This window comes from Podarcis vaucheri (genome assembly GCF_965113315.1).
Source record: "Podarcis vaucheri genome assembly, chromosome: 6".
Classification (NCBI taxonomy): Eukaryota; Metazoa; Chordata; class Lepidosauria; order Squamata; family Lacertidae; genus Podarcis; species Podarcis vaucheri.
In genome coordinates this window covers 10081726-10103336 of record NC_138764.1, presented here as the reverse complement: position 1 = coordinate 10103336, position 21611 = coordinate 10081726, and the positions used below count along the sequence as shown (strand labels likewise).

General features: G+C 43.8%; 1 protein-coding gene across 14 annotated transcripts in view; it reads right to left on the bottom strand.

Annotated features, from left to right (window-relative positions):
* Positions 1 to 21611, bottom strand: part of RASAL2 (RAS protein activator like 2) — a 236858-nt gene that overhangs the window by 21073 nt on the left and 194174 nt on the right. For all 14 annotated transcript variants that reach the window (XM_082229010.1, XM_082229011.1, XM_082229012.1 and 11 more), the window contains 5 exons: positions 16029 to 16182; positions 11249 to 11347; positions 9697 to 10248; positions 7080 to 7224; positions 1755 to 1899 (listed from right to left, as the gene is read on the bottom strand). In XM_082229010.1, the coding sequence (XP_082085136.1) occupies positions 1755 to 1899; positions 7080 to 7224; positions 9697 to 10248; positions 11249 to 11347; positions 16029 to 16182 (1095 nt within the window). The remainder of the gene's footprint in view (positions 1 to 1754; positions 1900 to 7079; positions 7225 to 9696; positions 10249 to 11248; positions 11348 to 16028; positions 16183 to 21611) is intronic.

Here is a 21611-nt window from a genome sequence, read left to right as displayed (position 1 = left end):
GGAGCATGTGGGCTCCCAGAGGTGGACATGTAGCCACTTTGCTCTTCCCTGTACTTGTCCATTACTTTCAATGGGTCTACTCTAACTAGTGCTGGCTATGTCCCCAAATCTCAGATCAACAAAGCTTCTTCGCTTCCACAACATTTCTAGGAGATTCAGAATTTCATTCAATATTAGCTTGAATGTCTGGGAGTAAAGTGAGTCTCTTCTACCTCCACTTATCCTTGTTCCAGCAGGGAACAGTGTTTAGAAGAATCGTGTGGATAATTCCCTTGCTGAATTCAGCAAGGCTATCTGTTTCTGACTTGTCCAGTGATGAAACCAGGACATTTAAAATTTTAAAACTTATTAAACATTTTTTTTTGGTAATACCTTTAAGTAGCATCTATAAATATATAAAGACAATGAAGAAAAAACAAAACAAAATAACAGAAAACAGATGCTTTATGTTCTAAATAGAGGAACAAAAAGAAACTAAAGATACAGTTTATCTATCAAGAATAAATATTTCCCCTTCTAACTTGCATAATTGCAGGACACTGATTTTCTGTTATCCAGATCAAAACAACAACAACAACAACAACAAAGATTGTTTTTCTGGTTATGAATGGTTTGGTTTTGTATTTGGGGAGATTCAGATACCATTTTCCTTGTATTAGGGAGGCTTAAAAGATATTTGACTGAAGCTGACCTCAACTATGTCCCCCGCAGTGCTTTATTTTATCTTTTAGAAACTGCCATTCACTCTGAGAGAAGGTAAAGATGTGTCCTCGGGGAAACTGTTGGGGTGGGTGGTAAATGCACCCCATAACCTTAGGCCTGCTTCTTGCAGTGGGGAGGCTTCCCACCCAAGACAGTATTCTTGCCAGTTCAAGTCTATTTAGCCTCTGATTAAGTCCTGTGAAACAAATACTGCCTAGAACTATGGGCAGTGCTGGGGTGGGGGTGGCGGGGGGGGGGAGAGAAACACAACCCCCCTCCCAATAGGGAGCTCACTCCTCACTTGCCCCCTCACATTGCTGGACTCCTGTCCTTAACATATACTGCTATTTTTCTTTCAGATATCTTAACATGTGGGGCACAGGTTGCTCACCCAGAAATATACTTTGCCCCTTTTGTGCCCCCCACAGATTTTTTTTGTCTGGTGTTGTCTGGCTAAAACCATATTTTGATCTGCATAGTTCTATCTTTGTTTTTGCTTGTTTGGTTTTGGTTTTTGTTGTTACACCAGAGTGTGACAAAGACAGATCTGGCCTCTGTATGTATTTGATTGGCTAGCCCTGTTAGAACCTTAGTGGAACAGTAGCTGTTGAGTTATCCTTTTTGGTGTATTAGTGGGGGAAACGATTTGTATTCTTCCTTTGAACTGCCAAAGACCCCTAGCAGTCAGCTCAGCTTTAAGGAAGCTCACTTTACCCATCACAAACCTACCAAAAATCCAGTTGCATAGTCACAGTTCCACTTGACCCCTAAAGCTAATTCATCTCAATTAAGCTGCCTTGTGCTGATAAATGGGACCAGGAAGAACCCATTGAAGCCCACTCCTGGTAAGCTTGATTCGCTTCAATGGGACATGCAGTTCCTGGTTGACCGTGTCTGCGGAGTCCTTTCTGCATACTCCGCTCACAGCATGCAATCCCTGGTGAAATCATTCCTGCTGATCTTTAAAGGAAGAGGCAGGCTGTGTTTACTTTCCTTAAGGTGAACCACCCCAATAAGCAAATCATCATCGGAGAAGCGCTCCCTGAACTCACCAGTAGGAGTTGATGATCTTGCAGAAGGCTAGCTCGCAGCACATTTTAAGATTGGCCTGGTGATCGGCTAGCTCGCTCGGAGAACTTTTGCTGGGATCCACTTCACAGTTCTCGTCCGACTCATACAATGCTTTGATAAATTCACCTAGTAGTCGGGTGGCAAGACATTATTGAAATGTTACCTACAAAATTTCTGCTGATAGTTCCACAGATGATGACACCACTCCCCCACCCTGATTTGAAGCGTAACGTTGACCAAAGTGTGTCAAATCATTGATGTTTGGCCAAATTCTACAAAGGATGCAGAAACTTCATTCCTCTTCCCTGATTCATAATGAAGCCGACATTCTCCCTGAAGGTGGGGTACAGAAACCTCTTTGTCCCCTCCAGCAATCAGCTTATCTTCTAAAGAATGATATTAAACTAACCTTATGTCATATGACCTAGACACAGATTAGTAGTGATCGGAAGATTATTTATCCCCTTTGGAATTAAAACCATGCCACTTATGTCTGTCAACTGCTTTGGCTTATGGGTTTTGCCAAAAAACCTAAACATTCCTTTGCTGCCCTTTAATTTCAGTGGCACATAATTTGATTCTCTCATTACAGAAAAGGATAAACAATGATTACACTAAGTCAGCGTTCACCTTGCCCTTCATGTATAATAACTTCACTTATTTAAACTAGGTCAAACAGCTTAAGGCACTCTGCCCTCACTATCTCTGTGTCTGTGATTTTTGCAACTAGCCCATTAATTTTAAGGATGAATAGTGAATATGGACATTGACTTTCAGGAATGAAGTTAGCAGAAGCAACAGGGCAAGGCCAGTAGCTTCTTGTTATGACTCAGTGACAACCGTAATGTCGTAGGACTTTGTTAGTGTGCAAGGTTAGCTCCTGGGCACAGATTATCCTACCAAAATTGAGAATCACTCTCTTTATCGCATTCTGTTCTCTGCTGCTCATTGGAGAATGGCAGTAACTGTGGAGATCCAATGGGACTTGTGGCAGCACAGTCTCTCTGCTCTGTCAGTAAGTGGTAGTACAAAAATCTGGAAGTCCCAAAAACTTAAGCAAGTTTCTGGACCTCACTGTTGCACAGAAAAATAGGAGTAAGTCTTGTAGTTCCTACTGAACAGAAGGGCATACATGGAGATTTTGGCAACAAGAAAATGGCTTCTTCTCTCCTTACAGGTTATCTCAACTGCCTTTAATCATGTGCTGATTCCCTATTTTATTTAAGATCCAAGGCGACTGCTACACAGCTTCAGAAAAGACGAACTGAAAATTGCATATTCTGCAGAACACATTTGAGCAAAGTAACGATTTGAACATTTAATCTGAAGGATGTGTGTTTCAGATTTTTAGTGAATTCTAAATTCTTTGCTTTGAGAGTTCAAAAGACAAGGGAGGCTACTGCTACATCAAACGCACCTGAGCCCCAGGAAGTAATCCCTAATTCCTTAAAGGTAAAGGTAAAGGTAAAGGGACCCCTGACCATTAAGTCCAGTCACGGACAACTCTGGGGTTGCGGCGCTCATCTCGCTTTACTGGCCAAGGGAGCTGGCGTTGGTCTGCAGACAGCTTCCGGGTCATGTGGCCAGCCTGACTGAGCCACTTCTGGTGAACCAGAGCAGCACACGGAAACGCCATTGACCTTCCTGCCAGAGTGGTACCTATTTATCTACTTGCACTTTGACATGAATTCGAACTGCTAGGTTGGCAGAAGCAGGGACCGAGCAACGGGAGCTCACTCCGTCGCGGGGATTCGAACCGCCGACCTTCTGATCGGCAAGTCCTAGGCTCTGTAGTTTAGACCACAGTGCCACCTGCGTCCCTAATTCCTTACTGGATCCCTTTTATTTTTACCTTCCCCAGCTTTCTTTCTGGACCCAGTCCCATGTCTGTAAACTGAACCCACCCATTACGTTATTTTAGAGAGGCTAATACTTCTTCAAGGTGGCTTTTCTGAGAGGTGAAAGCAGCACTGGAAACCAGACACATTGCAGCAGCTACTGAAAAACACCCCCCATGGGCCCAATGTTGTTTTCATCTGCAATTCTCTACACAGGTATCTTTGAACTGGGTAAAAACAACAACCCTGAACTATTTTTTGAAACGCAAGCAAGCACATTTTGAGCAGCCAAGAGAAATGAACGTTTACGTGCTCAACAGAGCACATGGCCACCAGCAGCTGAAATTGGGCAACTAAAGAAACAGGGGGACATTCTGAGAGCATGAAATAGAGCAATTGGGAGCATTGCTGGAATAACTACTAACAGAAAGATCCAGTTAACGTTCAAAAGAAGCATTCAAGGAAAACACAGGTGATTCAACACAGCAGATAATGAACTATGGTATAGGAGAAATGGAAAAAAGACACATGGCACAATAGGTCCCCCCCCCTCCCCAAGCCTTAATATGCGGCAGTACTTGTTCAATTTGTTAACAGGCTGACGTACCCCGTATGTGAGGTCTCTGCTTGGAAGTACTATTTGGAAAGCTTCGTGGTAATGGGTATATTTGCATACCATAGCATCTATGGAGTGCGCATTTTGGGATTAAATAGAGAATGTTATAGTCAGGTGTTTTGTGAGGGTACTGGGATATTTTGTCAGGTGTTAAGTGAGAGAAGTTGGAGACCAGACAAGGAAACAGGCCTGTTTGCAGAGGAAGAGGAAAATGGGGAACGTGGCCTGGGAAGCGCCTGACAGTGGCATGATTTACCACCAGTCAATTCTCTGAAGCAAGGGTGCCAACTTTAATAAAATATTGGGGGGGGGCAGGTAGGCCCCATCCTACATAATTGATCACAAGATGTGGCACACAAACACCATTTGAATGGCAATGTCTATCAACTTTGTTGGGCCTGGCTCTCTCAAATATTTTATTGGGGGGCAAAGGGACCCTGGCCCCTAAGAGTTGACTCCTAAGCTCTGAAGATTCAGCTCTACACCAGCCTGTGTTCTGTGTGTTTGGCCAATCTTGCCAATACATTTCTCTGAGACAATGAGGGATGTAAACTGTGTATGTGTGTGTTTATGGAGGAAACAAAATATTCTCAGGACTTGAGAGTCCGCATTAGATAAGCCTATCTTCCATAGAACGATTACTGTCAATCTGTTTCAAAGAGCTCCTTTCAGACTGGACTAACCTCAAAGAACCTGTCAGCCCGACTCAGGATATCATTGATACTATTATGCCACCAGGAATGTGACTTTAATACTCTGACTTTAATACCTCACTTTCTTTAATGGCCTTATAATAGCCTTGTTTAAAAAGGCCATGAATGCAAACATGGTTTCCCCCCTGTGAAAATATAGTGAACCACATAACAGTTTATAGTGTAAAAACGCCTAAAACTAACATAGTGCTATCCTATATATGTTTATTCAAAAATAACTCCAATCACATGTCAGTGGAAACAGGATGGCAGCCTTAAAGATTTATTTTCAATAGTCAAGATAAATTAGGTGCTCTTAAAACACACACTAATCAAACTGTTATTATACTGTGAGATCTAAGTGAAAAGGACTCTAGAAAGAATTACAATGGAAGCAGTCTTGGCTTTTGGAAAAGAAAAGCTGCAGAATCCTAATTAGCATTTTTGATGCTGATGTCTATGATTTAAAATCTTATCTCTCCCAGTGGTATCTTGAATCACATATTAAAAACTGCTAATTTAAAATAACTTCATATAATTACTAGACATTAAAGACTTAGAGCCAAAGGATGCAATCCAGCAGGAATCCATTTTACGCAATCTCCATTTGAATGAATGGGAGCTGGATGAGAGCACTATTTGCTCTTCCACAGTCGCCAATCCCGCACTACCGAGCTGTTGTGCAAATCCCATTCATTTCAATGGGTTTGGTGCAAGAGAGATTCCCATCAGATTGTGCCTCTAAAACCTGGATTGAAACGAATTACAGATTTTTAATTTGCTTGGAAATTCATTATTACCACAATGAGAAACATACACAGTAAGTACAGTTGGTAACTGGAAAATGAGGGAAAGACTTAAAAATGTGTACATAGGAGAAAACAGGGATGCACTTACTTGAAATTTTGTTTAATGAATAGTTTTCTGTGCAGTTTCATACTGGGGAACTTTACATATGTAGTTGCCCAGTGAACTCCACAGGGGCAATGAAGTATAATTGTCTGCCTAATTTCAGCAAATGTCCCATATGTCTGGATCCTAAAAAGTTTGATCTGGACGCAAGAGTTGTAATTCCCTCCTACCCCAAATTCACTCTGAAGAGTACGAAATATTCCCCAGGTCAGGCCTTCTGGATTGCTTCTAAGGTGTGGTTTTAACAACTTGGGAGTTATTTCATTGCGTGTCTTCCCACGCTGTTTTGGTAGTATCAGCTACCTCATGCCACATGGGTGGAGCTGTTGTCCTGGTTTTGCAAGAAGGCAAGTGTGGGAAGGGAACCACACTGTGGGTGGGCTCCATTCACTAGAGGAGTCTGATGTTACTGAAGCAGGACTGTGAGAACATCAGCATCCCCATGCCACTTAATCAACATCGGAAAGTTTCCTAATATAGGTACACCAAAGGAGATGATAACCAGATGAATGTATGCGCGTGCACACACACACACAGTCAACACCGACAACCAAATTTGAATCAAATACAGTGGTACCTCTGGTTACGAACTTAAATTTGTTCCGGAGGTCCGTTCTTAACCTGAAACTGTTCTTAACCTGAGGTAAAGGTAAAGGAACCCCTGACCATTAGGTCCAGTCATGGCCTACTCTGGGGTTGCGGTGCTCATCTCGCTTTATTGGCCGAGGGAGCCGGCATACAGCTTCCGGGTCATGTGGCCAGCATGATGAAGTGGTTTCTGGCTAACCAGAGCAGCGCACGGAAGCGACGTTTACCTTCCCGCCAGAGCGGTACCTATTTATCTACTTGCACTTTGACGGGCTTTCAAACTGCTAGGTTGGCAGGAGCAGGGACCGAGCAATGGGAGCTCACCCTGTCGTGGGGATTTGAACCGATGACCTTCTGATCGGCAAGTCCTAGGCTCTGTGGTTTAACCCACAACGCCACCCGCATCCCCGAGGTACCACTTTCGCTAATGGTGCATCCCACGGCTGCCCGTGGCGATTTCTGTTCTCATCCTGGGGCAAAGTTCTTAACCCGAGGTACTACTCCCAGCTTAGTGGAGTCTGTAACCCGAAGTGTTTGTAACCAGAGGTGTTTGTAACCTGAGGCACCACTGTAGAAACATTTTAACCCACAGAATGAACAAAGACCCTATTTCTGCGAAAGCATGTCAGAACAAGAATGAAGAAGCTGTTTTTCCTTTACCGAGAGCATCTTGCAGATACTTCTGTCCCACTAGCTTGAGGTATTCTTCAATGGCTTTAGTGGCAAGTGTATTCTCCCTGAAGATCAACACATCATGCTCCCCGCAACGATCGACCTCGGACATCACCAAGTCAGTCAAGAAGTCCTAAAGGAGAAGTGGTTGGACAACAGAAAGACGTTTTAACCCAAGGTAAAATGTGCAGCAGGGGTGGGTAGGATGGACTAGATAAGAAGGATAAGAGAATTGCTAAATTCAGTGGGGAAAGAAAGAGAAGTGGGGGCTGATTAGGCCAATAGGTTGGAGGTTCCCCACCACAGGTTCATAAAATGCCAGTGTGTTGAGCTTGCAGGCTTGTCAGAAACGTAAGCACCACCGAGGAATATGGAGGAGGAGCAATTCCTCCCATCCCGTGCCTTCTGTAAACGGTTACCCAGGGCCACACTGGAAAATGGTTGCCAGGTTCAGATCTCAGAGAAAGGGCTGCAGCCGGGTGAAAAGCCAAGGCAATTGGTGAGAGAGTATTCCAAGGTTTCTAAAGCCTGAGTGGCAAGGCCAGAGCACAACCCTGACATGTCACTCGCTGCTCCCCAAAGGCCAAAGGAATACTCAGATATTGTTTTATCAAGCTCTCTTCTCTCTCTCTCTTTACTTATTTAAATGCATATCCTGCCTTTAATTCATCTTGCAATACAAGGCTTTGCATATGGAATACTCAGACAGTCTCCAATCCAGGCCCTGGCCCGGTTTAAACGTCACAATAAACCAGAGTTAAATACCAATTAGGAGACTGTGAGCGTGCAGCGTACAAAACTACTTTAAGGCTCCCAGATGTTCCTTTCATTCCTCTCCTCCTCATGCCATGCCAGTCTGGCATGCTGTGATATGTGAACACAAGCACACGGTTTGCTGCTTCCATGCAAACAAACCACAAGCAGTATTATTTTCATTAAAATAACTTATCTACTGCCTTTCATTTCAAGAGGAAATGGTCAGTTTCTAGACAAACAAACCACAAGCCTGGGTTCAGACATCACAACAAGCAATACTTTGGCTTGTATCCTGGTAGTACAGTAGGAGGAGGATTAGGGGAGGAACAGTGCAAGAACTGTTCAGCAGTGTGCACCAGCAACTGCTCATTCACATTAAACTACAGGTTTTAGTTTAAACCATAAAAAATATGGTTTAACGTGACATGCAAACCAGGCCATTAACTGGTCTCAGACCTGCTTAGCTTCAGCAAGGTTGCAACATCATGCATCTTCAAGACCATGTCCTGGGGAACGGGAATCATCATTGATTATGTTGTAAAAGTCTTGACTTTTCTGGGAGCTTAACATGCCAGTTATCTCAAAGAAAGCATTGATTAGCCTTCAGGATTAGATCTATACATCTCCCTGGGTCTGGGGAGACATATTTGCTTATAACATCTTGTCAGAGCCCAACAATAATGCAATGGAGGCCTCTTAAACATGCAGTAAAAACGAGTCACCTCTGACTTTGAGGGAATGCAGCAGTTTGGCCTAAGATTTAATGCAAAGCATATTTTCAATTGCTAAATATATTTAAGGATGTCACTTTATACTAGGGAGCTTAATATAATTTTTGGTAACTTTAGTAATATGAACAAAAATTTACTTTGCTTTATCCATGTTATTAACAATTATTGGTGCTCAGTGGAATGCAAAGAGAGGAAGAGCACAGTTAACAATTAAATCATAAAATCCTCATATGTTCTTTCTCTTCTTAAAACTTGAGTCTTTAAAATTTTGAATTCTAATGATTCTGTAGTGTAACAATGTTAAGAAGGCAGAGCAACAATATGCTGATATACCCAGTGTACAGTTTGTACCAAAGAAATCTGAGGTCACTTTTCTTCATTACTTCGGGGGAATATTATGGAAGCAATGATAGCTATGAATCATGGTGGTTCAGCAAATAATTCCTGTAACTCTCACACTAATTGGTCAGACGGAAGAAAAATGAGTTTGATTGATAGAATGTTCAAATAGTAAAGACTGGGTGTACAGGAGGACTTCAATGCTTCACTATGTTGAATGTTCAGGCGTCCTTGCACAGAGCTTTTATTGACAGGACGCATTAGATGACTCCTGCGCTATCTTTCTGGTGTCTGGTATGAAAAAGCATGCAAAACAGCAACTTCACTGTAGTGCTTGAATGGGGCAGACCCACACATTTCACCTTAAGTCCCATGCAGGAAGGAGGGATATAAAGTGCAAAACACACATTTTTTAATGTCAGTGTGTTTATTTTTAAAGCAGTGGATGTCTTTGTATATAGACCCTCTCTTCTTAAAATAATACTTTTGCCGCACAATCCAATATGTGTCTAGAAGTCAGACTTCTTGAGTTCAATAGGCTTTATTCCCAGGAAAGTATGTATAGGACCACAGCCTTAATTATTCTTTAAAACACTGACCACTGTCTTTGCGTTATGCTCCGTTTCAAGACATCTATAGGTAGAGACAAATTTTGCTTTCAGGATCATAACAAGAAAGAATCAGATTAATTACTTGGCAGAACCCAATCTGCCAACATCTTTCAATAGCACTAAAAATGACACAGGGGGGGGGGGGGCAGGAGCTTTGCATGTTCTTACCTTGGCTCTGCCAGTGCTCTGAAGAATGTGCACTAAAGCACAGGCCATCTCCTCTTTGTTCCGGACACTGATGACTGGCTCCAGAACAGAGCATAACATTGTGTAGTTGTTGGTCACAAATTCTGCAAACTCTTTGTACTGCTCCATGGGGAGGATGGTAATTGTCTGATAACGGCATTTTATCCGTATGGATGGACCTGTCTTCCCTTTATTGGGCGTGGGAGTGCTGATGGGATACCACTTCTCCACAAATTGCCGACCGGTCACAGCAGCTATGGGGATGTTGACCAGACCCACATAGTTGTTCTTGTCCTTCTTCTTTTTCTTTTCGACATCTTTATAGATGTGGATGGTGATGCTATGGGCAGGTGGAAGGCCAGAGAACTCAAAGTGCTCTCCCCAGAAGATATTATCGTTTTTCATTTTGCTGGTTGTGCGGGCAAATAAGGTATCGTCCACGCACAACTCACAAAAGTACCTCTTCTTGGGGGCCAGGTCTTTTGCCTCGATGATCCAAAGGCGGAGCACGTTTTCGGCTCGCCGGCAGTTGTCCTGGAGAGAAAAAGGCTTATTTAGTTTTCCCGAGGCAAACCTCATTGCAAGGGGCAAATACCTAACGTGTGGATGACTTCTTGTTCTACGCTGCTCTTAACTTTGATTATCACTGGTTTTATATTTAAATGCTGCGAAGGAAAGAAACTGTCCTCAAGTTTGCATAAAACACAAAACACATATAAGATAAAACAATTAATCAACCATGCTCTGGGCTACAATGGCAATCAGTCAGCCGGCATGGCGAATGGTCAGGGTGTTTGTAGTCTTTATCACTCTAGGAAGGGTACAGTACTAAAAACACCTGCAAAAAAAATAGCCCTCCAGAAGAACCCGCTATGAATAATTTTATGGGAGAGGATGCTTTTTTTTCTACAGTGTTCTGGACTCAAGCTGTTTGGGACTTAATAAAGCATAATTGGGAGCTTGAACCTATATCCAAGAAAAACTGGGAGCACTGCAGCTCAAGAAGAAATTTGACAGAAACAAATAAGGCCGTTTATCTCACAAGCCCTAGCTGGAAGCCAGATTTAAATGGATCTCTAAAGTGGATAGTACCATTATTCATGTTGTAAAAGAGGGATTGGAATGAAGGACCAGCAATCTAGCAACCGATGACAGATTCTGTCAGCGGATACATTCTATTTTTAATGCAAACACCAAAATTCAAAATTCTTAGCCTGTGTCTCTTGGCCACTTTGCTAAAGAAAGAGCTCACAGGCATTTTTTCAATAAGACAAACCGTGACAAGTCTCCTGGAAAACAGAAGCATTAATGAGGGTGACAGAAGACCATGTGTATCTATTAGACCTTTGTGCAAAGTGGAATCGAGTATCATTTTGTGTTATTGAAGAGTTTTCCTCTGGGGCATGGATGGCATTGCTGCCATCAACCTAATTAAATGGGTGTGCTTGTTTGGGGAAGAATGGGAGAGATCTATCACTTGGCCCAGAAAGAAATTACCTCGGGTGCATTAAACCACTGGATTTCCCTTATATACCTTGTTTGGTTGAATTGCCCTCCGCAGGTTTTCCATCCACTTGTCTCTTTCTCCTGCTGAGGAGCAGCTGAAACATTTACTGCCACAGGAATAAGTTACCTAAAACAATTGAAAAAATAAATAAATTAAAACCAGCTAAACTCATAATTGCAACTTATGTAAAATAAGGAAGGGCATGAAAATCTTGAATATCCTACAACAAACAATTCTAGGATACTTGCCAATACTAAATTAAGAAAGCAGAGGAAGCGTGCACATGTATAAACACACATGTATGCACATACAGAAATGTACTCATTATTTAATTCGCCTTCACATATTAAGCTTTCAGAAAAAATGGATTTGAAATGTAGGGGGATCAAAGGAGTGCATGGAGATCAGGAGGGAGCAGGGTTCACACCTGAAATATGGTAAACTGGGTGCAGTTTCCCGCCCTCTCCCCATCCAATTCACAAGAAAAGGTCCCTCTAAACTTCTCTCCAAAAGAGAAACAACTAGAAACACGCTTTCAAAAAGCAAACAAACACAGAATGCTGATATTCCCAGGTTGCCACGTTTTGCACTAGACATCTGATTGGATTATTAAATGACAAGGAAGCAACTAAATGACAGAAATTAAAGTTAAAATAGGGTTAAAACAACACAAGGAAAACAACAGAAAAGAAAACAAACAAGTTGGAAAGGGAAACAGAAAAGCTCAAGGTTGGATTACCTGTTCTGCTCAAATATATTACACAAAACTGCAAGTTTGTTACTTGAGTACTGTTCCCTCCATGATGTAGGGGTTTTTTTATTTCAAGAATTTGTTTTTTATGCATTGGATGCTATTTTACCACATCAGCTGCCAATATCACTTTGTGTAAAAAGCTGCTAAATGGAATAAATAAAATAAAAAGTAAAAATGGCCAAATAATTATTTTGAACCATGACAGTTTCCTTATATAGGGGAGCAACTTTTATGATCCTAGTTGCTCTTAAATTAATTTGAAGTACTGTACCATACTAAAGCAAAGTGCCCATGCTAACCGAACTGCTATACAAGTAGAGACGTCTGCAGGACTGCTTCCTCTTTCTGCAAGAATTACTTCACTCAGCAGACAAACCCAGGTTTCTCATAGGTATTTACATGAAATCAAAGCCTGAAGCAAACTAAAACATGTTCCCCTCTAATGAGATACCAATGCAAAGTATGTTGTAATAATTCTTGAGAGTTTCCGCCAGCAAAACAAAGTTGCCAGGACAACCAGAAAGAGAAGCAAGAACAGACCGACGTTTGTGCACAAGTTTTTACATTACATTATCTTAATTTATGTCTATGGGACTGCACATGCACACACTTGCACACAGAAGGCTAACACTATGCCAGTATATAATGTACTGAATCATTTTGCCTGACAAAAGATTAGCATTATGTTCCAACGTTTGCACAGATTGTTAGCAGATGACGTTATGCCAGGTTAATACAGCACTTCTAAATCCATTCACTGCAACTCAGAGAAACATAACACTATGGACTTCTCAATAGCTTATGGGTGCTTGAAATAATGCTGTCTCTTTAAAGGTAACATACAATATGCGCTGGAATAGTAACAGACAGTAATTTACAGAATTACTGAATCACAAAAGGATCAAGCAGGAACGGGGGGGGGGGGGGGAGCCGAATTCCCTCCAGTGTTATCAATTTTTACCTTTACTGCCTTTTAAGATTATTATTCTAAGGCAGTCTTGCTGCAGGAACTTTCTCCCTAAGTAGCTAGACTGGTGACTGGGAGTGGCCGCCGAGACCATATAACACCGGTCCTGAAAGACCTACATTGGCTCCCAGTACGTTTCCGAGCACAATTCAAAGTGTTGGTGGTGACCTTTAAAGCCCTAAACGGCCTTGGCCCAGTATACCTGAAGGAGCGTCTCCACCCCCATTGTTCTGCCCGGACACTGAGGTCCAGTGCCGAGGGCCTTCTGGCGGTTCCCTCATTGCAGGAAGTGAGGCTACAGGGAACCAGGCAGAGGGCCTTCTCAGTAGTGGCACCCTCCCTGTGGAACGCCCTCCCACCAGATGTCAAAGAGATAAACAACTACCAGACTTTTAGAAGACATCTGAAGGCAGCCCTGTTTAGGGAAGCTTTTAATGTTTAATAGGTTATTGTATTTTACTGTTTTGTTGGAAGCCGGCCTGAGTGGCTGGGGAAACCCAGCCAGATGGGCAGGGTATAAATAACAAATTATTATTATTATTATTATTATTATTATTATTATTATTATTATTATTATTATTATTATTATTCCTATGTGAGACATGGACTTTTTGTGGGAGTTGCACAATGGTGGAATAGACTTTGGAGACTGGCCGGCTACTGCTTTAGGAACACTTTGGAAGCTAAATACGTTCCTCCAAGTTGTCCCCCGCCCCAATCAAGTCAATTTGTATTAGTTCAGACTGCTGCTGTTTTAGTTATTTATTCTGATTAACTGGTTTTTACAAATTTCCACCAAATCTTTGCTTTATGTGATTTGTAAGTACGCAGGTCCTGTTTGGATCTGAAAGGTATGGCATAGGTATGGCATCTCTCTCAGTCTAACCTACCTCAAGGGCTTGTTGTGAGGCTATAATGAGAAGCGGGGAACAACCTTGTGTAACATCCCCCTGATCTCCTTGGAGGGCAGGTGGGAGAGAAATGTGATCAATGTAATATTATAAACAAGTATTATCAAATAGATGAAATGTGTCTGCAGAAGACACCTGGCCATTTACCAAAATATTCAGATTTGAGTAGGCAAATTGTAACGAGTGATGGAGTATAAATTGGGCGGAAATTGGAATAAAAATAGAGTTGCCATCTTTTGAAAATGGCCCCACTCCTTTCCAGCGCCCGGTCTGGCCACGCAGTTTGCTGCGACTCTGTTTGTGCAAGGCTCCTGCTTGCTGGTGTTGGGGGGGATGTGTGACTCCAGGCAATGAGCCGCTTCTCCCTCTCAGGCCCTCAGCTACTGGCAAGGTCGCGCCTGGGATCGGGCCCAGACAGGGAGGCTCGTTGATCTGCGCCTCTCCAGTCCTGCCTGGGCCTTCCCATCCGTTGCAGCTTGAGCAGCTGTTGGGGGCCGCTGCTGGGGAAGGCCCAGGCAGGACCAAAGAGGTCATGGAGCCGTTGGGGCAGCTGCCGCCGCCGCCCGCATCCCCTCCAACCCGGCTTGCGCAGCCATGTGGCTGGATTTTCCCAGATATTCCACTGATTTTCACCTGGACACTGGTTCTGACAGCCGGATCCCAGCAACGTCTGGGAAATTCTGGTCATATGGCAGGCATAGGCAAATTTGGCCCTCCATATGTTTTGGGACTACAACTCCCATCATCCCTAGCTAACAGGACCAGTGGGTCAGGGATGATGGGAGTTGTAGTCCCCAAACATCTGGAGGGCTGAGTTTGCCTATGCCTGACGTATGGCAACCCTAAATATAAAACTACGCCAGTTCAAAATATCTCACTACAGGACAAAGGCCGAATCACTGCAAATTTGGTCCTGGGCTTCTGTGCTGCGTGTCAGCAGCTGTCTCTTCACCCTCATTCAATTCTTCCCAACTAAGCACTGGTGGAAAAGGTGGAGTTGTGGCAGGGGCTGCGTCTCTCCTCCCTTCTTTTTAGTTTCTAGAGTGTTTCTGGGATGTTGCTGTTGCAACCTTCTGGGTGCAGGAAACAGATGGCGAGAAAGTGACACTCAGGAGGGGGTGGAGAAGGAAGGAAGGAAGGAAGGAAGGAAGGAAGGAAGGAAGGAAGGAAGGAAGGAAGGAAATGGCATTGCCGGAATTGCCCTATCTCTAAGTAAGCTTGAGTCAAGAAAAGGGGGACAGTGACTAGCCAAGGCTGCCTGTTATCAGCTGCTCTGATCTACTGTGCCACACATACTGTACATGCCTCCCATTTCTCAGGACACTCACCAGGAAATATTGCAAAAAGCAAGTGGAAAGCAGGACTACCCCAAGCACAATTTGCCCCTTACTAATCATGGGACACGGGTGGCGCTGTGGGTTAAACCACAGAGCCTAGGACTTGCCGATCAGAAGGTCGGCGGTTCGAATCCCCGCGACAGGGTGAGCTCCCGTTGCTCGGTCCCTGCTCCTGCCAACCTAGCAGTTCGAAAGCACGTCAAAGTGCAAGTAGATAAATAGGTACCGCTGTGGCAGGAAGGTAAACAGTGTTTCCGTGCGCTGCTCTGGTTCTCCAGAAGCGGCTTAGTCATGCTGGCCACATGACCCGGAAGCTGTACGCCGGCTCCCTCGGCCAATAAAGCGAGACGAGTGCCACAATCCCAGAGTCGTCTGTGACTGGAATTAGCTGTCAGGGGTCCTTTACCTTTAATCATGACCTGTACAGTCAAAACATGTAAAATAGTTCCTGATCTGGAACTATAATACTAATTCAGTCCTCGCAGGTGAAAAGACTGCTCAACTGTGGGGCAATGCTCAAAATGGCCCAGGAAGTGGTAACGCCTTTCTAAGTTCCCACTCTTACACAGCCCCGCAACTGAAAATATTTCTTTCTGTTGAAGGATTGAAGGCAGTAGCTCCAAGAACTTGAGAGTCATCTGATGATCAGATAGTCCACACCCTTCTCATGGTAAATCCCAAGCAGGCACCAATTTCCTCATCCAATTATGAAATTACAAGGAGTGAGATAAGCAACCAAACCAAGTCGGTTAAGCAATCAATTGTTCCTCCCCCCTTTCTTACTCTTATACCCCCCCCCAGAAACAAAGGAATACATATGCTTTTTTTTTTTTTTTACCTCAAAGCAGAAGTCGTGTCCCAGTATACTGCTATGAAGTGGCTTGACGAAGACTCTCTCTTCTGCCCCAAGATCTAAGGTCTCCACAGCACTGCCTGGACTCAGCAAAGATTCATGAGAACGAGACTCTTTCAGCTTTGGTAAACCACGAGACCTGTGCAAAGACCAAGAGGGGGTGGAAATAAGACACCACACAAAAAAAGAAGGCGGTTCATAAAACAAAGTTTTCTTAAAAGCGGCTTTTAAGGTGCCTCACTCCAATTGTTGGTTTTAGAAATAAGATACCCCTGACAAATGCCAGACAAGATTTGGCAGATCCAGAAACTCAGAAATATTTGACCTGTTGGCAAAATAAAACTAGACAACTCAACACAACCATAACATGTACACACCCCACTTTCTCCAGCTACCGGCTAAGTACTTGGGATCTACAACTGGCTTTATAATGCTAACAAAAATAAATAATATATACTAGCATCTCAAACAAACAGTGCTTATTTTTACAGGACCCAGGGAATTCTGCTAGTAACAATGCTGTTCATATGATTCAGCGTATCTCCCTGGGAACTGCATATATTTCAGCTATAATGTGAAAATGATACATCTTAAACTGCCCCCAATTCATTTATACATCCTATAAAGCGGGGTGGCCAACTCCCAAGACATCTACTCACAGAGTTAAAAACTAGCAGTGATCTACCCCCTTTTGGGGGGTTCAGGTCAAAGTTGTTGAGCTTATTTTAGGAAGGAGGAAATTTTTGGGTGAGCTTTTTTTAGGGGAGCTAGTGATCTACCACAGACATCCAGTGAGCTACCGGTAGATCACGATCTACCCGTTGGACGTGCTGCTATAAAGGAATGAAAAAAGCTGCTCTGGACCCCCCTTCTAAGAGTGCAGGGCAGTAACGCCCTGCCCCCCCTCATCCTTTCTTGGGGTTGCACACCAGCATGGTAGAAATGAGCGAATGTTCATGACTAGCTCAACATGACTTAGCAAAATGGCAGACATTTGAACCTAGAGCTCTCTGGCCCAAGTCCAGCCCTATTGCCTTAACTACACCATCATTCTGGCTCTTCCCTTTCCAAGGGCAAATTTAACACATTTTGTTTCCATCTTGGCTGTGAGTCCTGCAAGACCTGCTCCCTGGCTGAAGGCCTTTTCCACCTAGGCTGGGGGGGGGGGCTGACTGACTCCAGCTACAAAAACTAAGGCTGTTGGGGATGGGGTGTGGTTTTGCTTTTTTCCGGGGGTGGGGGTGGGTTGTTGCTGTTATTTTTTTGTATCTTTATTTTAGATTTTATTGTGTTTTATGTGGAAACTGTTCAGTTAAGTTGTGGGTTATTTAATGTCTTATTTATTGCTTATAGCTACTTCTGTTATAGTGTTTTTATGTATTTATTCATGTTGTAAGCAGCCTTGAGCATGGCTTGAACCGTGGAAAGGCAGCATAGAAATAAAATTACGCACATATGTTTTCCTTAACTACAAAATTGTTAAACTATTGAAATATATAACCAAAGTCAAATCTCAAACCTTTTCATGACAAGAGAAAACAGGGCCTCAACCTATTGGGTTATGTCTCTTTCAGTTAAAAAGCAATAGCAAGTTCATTTGGACTGAGAGCAGAAGCCAGCCTTAAGAGGTTTTCTGCCATTGCTTCTGATGGGCTGGCAGCTTTGTAGTTTGTGACGGGCTCCTGGATCTCGTGTCTCTTTTAGACCAACTTCCTTCATCCAGGTAAGCAATCCAGATTTTCACTACCACCCACTCTTGTCTGTTCCTTGGTTATGATCACCATAGTTTATATATATGCATACCAGCAGGGAGTGCCTGGCACTGCCCAGTAATTTTTAGAAACAAAAAAAAAATTGTGATTTTTAAATGGATAGTGTAATTTGTGATTTTGGAACTGTCACACCAAAAATCGGATGAAGTCAAGCAAAAGGTACGCTTTGGTCCACCAACTCGATTCAAAATGGTGCCCAGCATCCAAATGGTGATGAAGTCTACACCCTCCACAAACACACCTTGGGAATCCTCGTGCCAAGTTTGGCAGTGATATCTCAAGAGGCAGACAAACCTATGCAAAACAACAACAACAACAACAACAACAACAACACAGGCGATTCAGTTCACCATACTGAATCAAAATGGTGCCTGGCATCCAAAACGTTGGAGATTGCTGCCCTCGTCTCAGAAACCTTCATTCCTAGTTTGGTGACAGTATCTCAAGAGGAGTCTGAATACACAGAGAACCAACCAACAAACCATTTCCCAAAATATGTAGGGTATGTGTATGTATTCAAATACAGTGGTACCTCGGGTTACAGACGCTTCAGGTTACAGACTCCGCTAACCCAGAAATAGTACCTCGGGTTAAAAACTTTGCTTCAGGATGAGAACAGAAATCGCGTGGTGGTGGCAGGAGGCCCCATTAGCTAAAGTGGTACTTCAGGTTAAGAACAGTTTCAGGTTAAGAACAGACCTCTGGAACGAATTAAGTTCTTAACCCGAGGTACCACTGTACAACAGAACACACTGATAAGTAATAAAACCAATGCACAGTAAAATGCATGACAATCACAACAAGAATCACTCTAAAACAAACTAAAATCAAGATGCAGCCAGCAACCTACCCATGAATCCCATTTCCAAACCCATGTGTTCACATATGACAGAAAGAACATATATGTAACAGCTGGGTGGGTCTCCACCCAAGCAGTGTCCTGCAGGACTCTTTCCTAATCCCTACTACATCTGATGTAAGATACAGTCTCACTGAGCAGCGAATGCCTTAATTATATAGAAGCTTACTATTTCTCATTGTTAACTTCTCTCACTGGCCAATACTTTGCTTGGCTCCCCCCCGCCCCCTGAATTTGGTATTAGTCATGGTTGAGTGTTAAAGCAGCATTGACATTAATTATGGTTCATGCTGAGGGTTTCCTCCTAACCAGGGTTAACTCACTGTCGTGGGGGAGTGGTACAAATGGCTCAGTCAGCCATGAAGCAAACTAGGTGATCTTGGGGCAACTCTCTCTCACTCAGCCTCAGGGACGTCTTTACCACTGGGCATAGTGGTGCAGCGAGCCAGTGCGCCAAGCAGTGGAGGGCAACAGGCGGAGAGTCCGGGGAGGGGAGAGCGGGGAGGTAAGTGAGGTGGAGCTGGGACTTGTTGCCTGTGCTCCTCCAGTGCCCGTTGGATGCAGGAAGGCTCCAGATGCTTCCCCACAGTCCGGAGCTCTCTCCACTGGCCAGTGGCGTAGCGTGGGGGGTGCAGGGGGGGGCGGCCGCACCGGGCACAACATCTGGGGGTTAGGGAGCGCAAATCCACGGGTTAGGGGCGCAAATTACTTGCCTTGCCCCGGGTGCTGACAACCCACGCTACGCCACTGCCACTGGCTCTGCGACACACTACCTCCTCGGCTGCGTAGTGTGTGCTTGCATCCCAAGCTCTGTGCATAATAATTCTACCACCGCTTCCCCCATACACTCTACCTTGAAAGATCCCCGCGTTCGAGGCTACACGCTGCAACTGCTGCCCCCAGCGCCCCTCCCTCCTTCCCCTGCTTCTCCACCGCCTTGCACGGATCCTGCCTCCTCCCGCTGCCCCACCACCCCTGCACTCCTTCACACGAACCATGTTTCCTTCCCCTGCCCAATCCCCTCCCAGTCACGCTCTCTCCTCCCCCCTTCCTCCCCAAGCAAGGACGGTGGGACTGCGCTGAGTGAGCGCGCTTCTCTGCTGCGGCAACGCGGATGGCCCAGCTCGCTTTGCCTGTCCCTGCCTGGACGAGACCCCCGCCTGCCTCCCATGCCGCCCCCATTGCGCCCGGCTGCCCAGCCCCACACTATGATCCCGCTGTTGGAGCCCCCCCCCTAAAAAACGTCGACAACTCTGGGAAATGGGGGGGGGGGACTTTGCACCACAGCACCAGATATGCTTAAGATATGCTCAACCTAAAGGGATGATGCAAGGTTTAGCATTTGGGCAGAGGGAAAGAGGTAATGTACATGACCCTGAACTCCTTGGGGAAGCGGTGGGGTGCAAATGTAGTAAATAAAGAGAAATAGTGCTAGCAGTGGGAATCTGCCATCCAGGAAAGGGGAAGGGCAGCCAAGGAGGAATCCTGCAGCTCACTCTTCATTGCTAAGCCAAAGTTCACAGGCCCTGTGTAAAACATTTCACACACACACACACACACACACACACACACACGCACGCACACCCCTGCATAAAATGAAAAGCATGAAAATCTTCATTAGGACTTGATGAGTATCATAAACATTAACTATTAGAAAATAACATAAATTTGGTGCATATGGAAAAATGTATTCAATCTAATAACAGTTAAAAACAGATAATATGCACCTACTTATTTCAGAAGCAAAACCAAATATCAACAATGTGAACTAGTTATGACTCAGTAAGTGTAACAGAACCTAAAAAGTGTTTCAACCTTGGTCTTCCTCCATGTTCTCTGTACTATGTACATAAAACTTTTCAGCATCAAAGCAATTTTTATATATACAAATCAAAAAGCAACACCATCGACTGGGGTTTACATTTATCTAGCCTTTGAGTGTCCTACATGAATGTAAGAAGGCATTGTTCAGCTAAAGTGGCCTCTCAAAGCCCGTTCAAATGGAGCAAGTATTGCCAATTAGTTCAGCTAATGTGCCATCAAACATTATGGTACATCCTTGGTCTCTTCTGTCTGGCTTGATAAGTATTATTACTAATCCTAATTGGTGGTATTATTTTGGATTTGTATACTGTATAGCAAATTTGTTTTATTGTTTCTAAAGTCACATTTGCTTTGATGCCAAACAGGTTTTATTATAGGGACGTTGTGGATATTTTGTCAGTAAAAACTCTTTCTATTTCAGTTCTTTTGTAGGTCTGTTTTCAACTGTCATTAGATTTTATATAAAATTGGTTCGTAGACCAAATTTATTCATAGTAGCTTGTAATTTTGGGGGGGATCCCAATCAACTTTCAATGCATCTTTTAGTTTGTTGGGATGCAGTTTCTTCTTTGTACAACCTTTATTAGCACAACAGGCCTCATCTTGTGCAAAGACTATTCCACATCCCAGCTCTGTGCATTAACCCCGACTCCATCAATTTCCTTCCCATCCCATGTAAAATGAAGCAAGCAAGATACAAAAAGCTTTGCTCAAACCAGTGGATTCCATTATGAATGAGGAATCCTAGCTGGCTGGCTTGGCAGAGCACATAATCTGCATGCAGAAGGACTCAGGGGTCAACCACAGGGACCTTCTTTACAAAAGGATTAGGCAGTAGGTGAAGGGGAAGACCCTGAGACCCTGGGGAGCTGCTGTCTGTCAGGGTAAGACAAAGAGTTGTACAAATAGGGCTAGATGGCCATAAAGTCCCATTTGATAGAAGACCGCTTCCTAGAAAGAAAGAAATGGCACTTTGCAAATATTCAGAAGCCTATGCAAATGTCCTAGGAGCACAAATGGTTCTGTTGCTTTATCCTCTGTATGCGCTTGGAAAACAGAAGTAAAGGCAGCCTGCCCTGCGGTGACTTGACAAGGATGCTGAAGAGAGTCCCC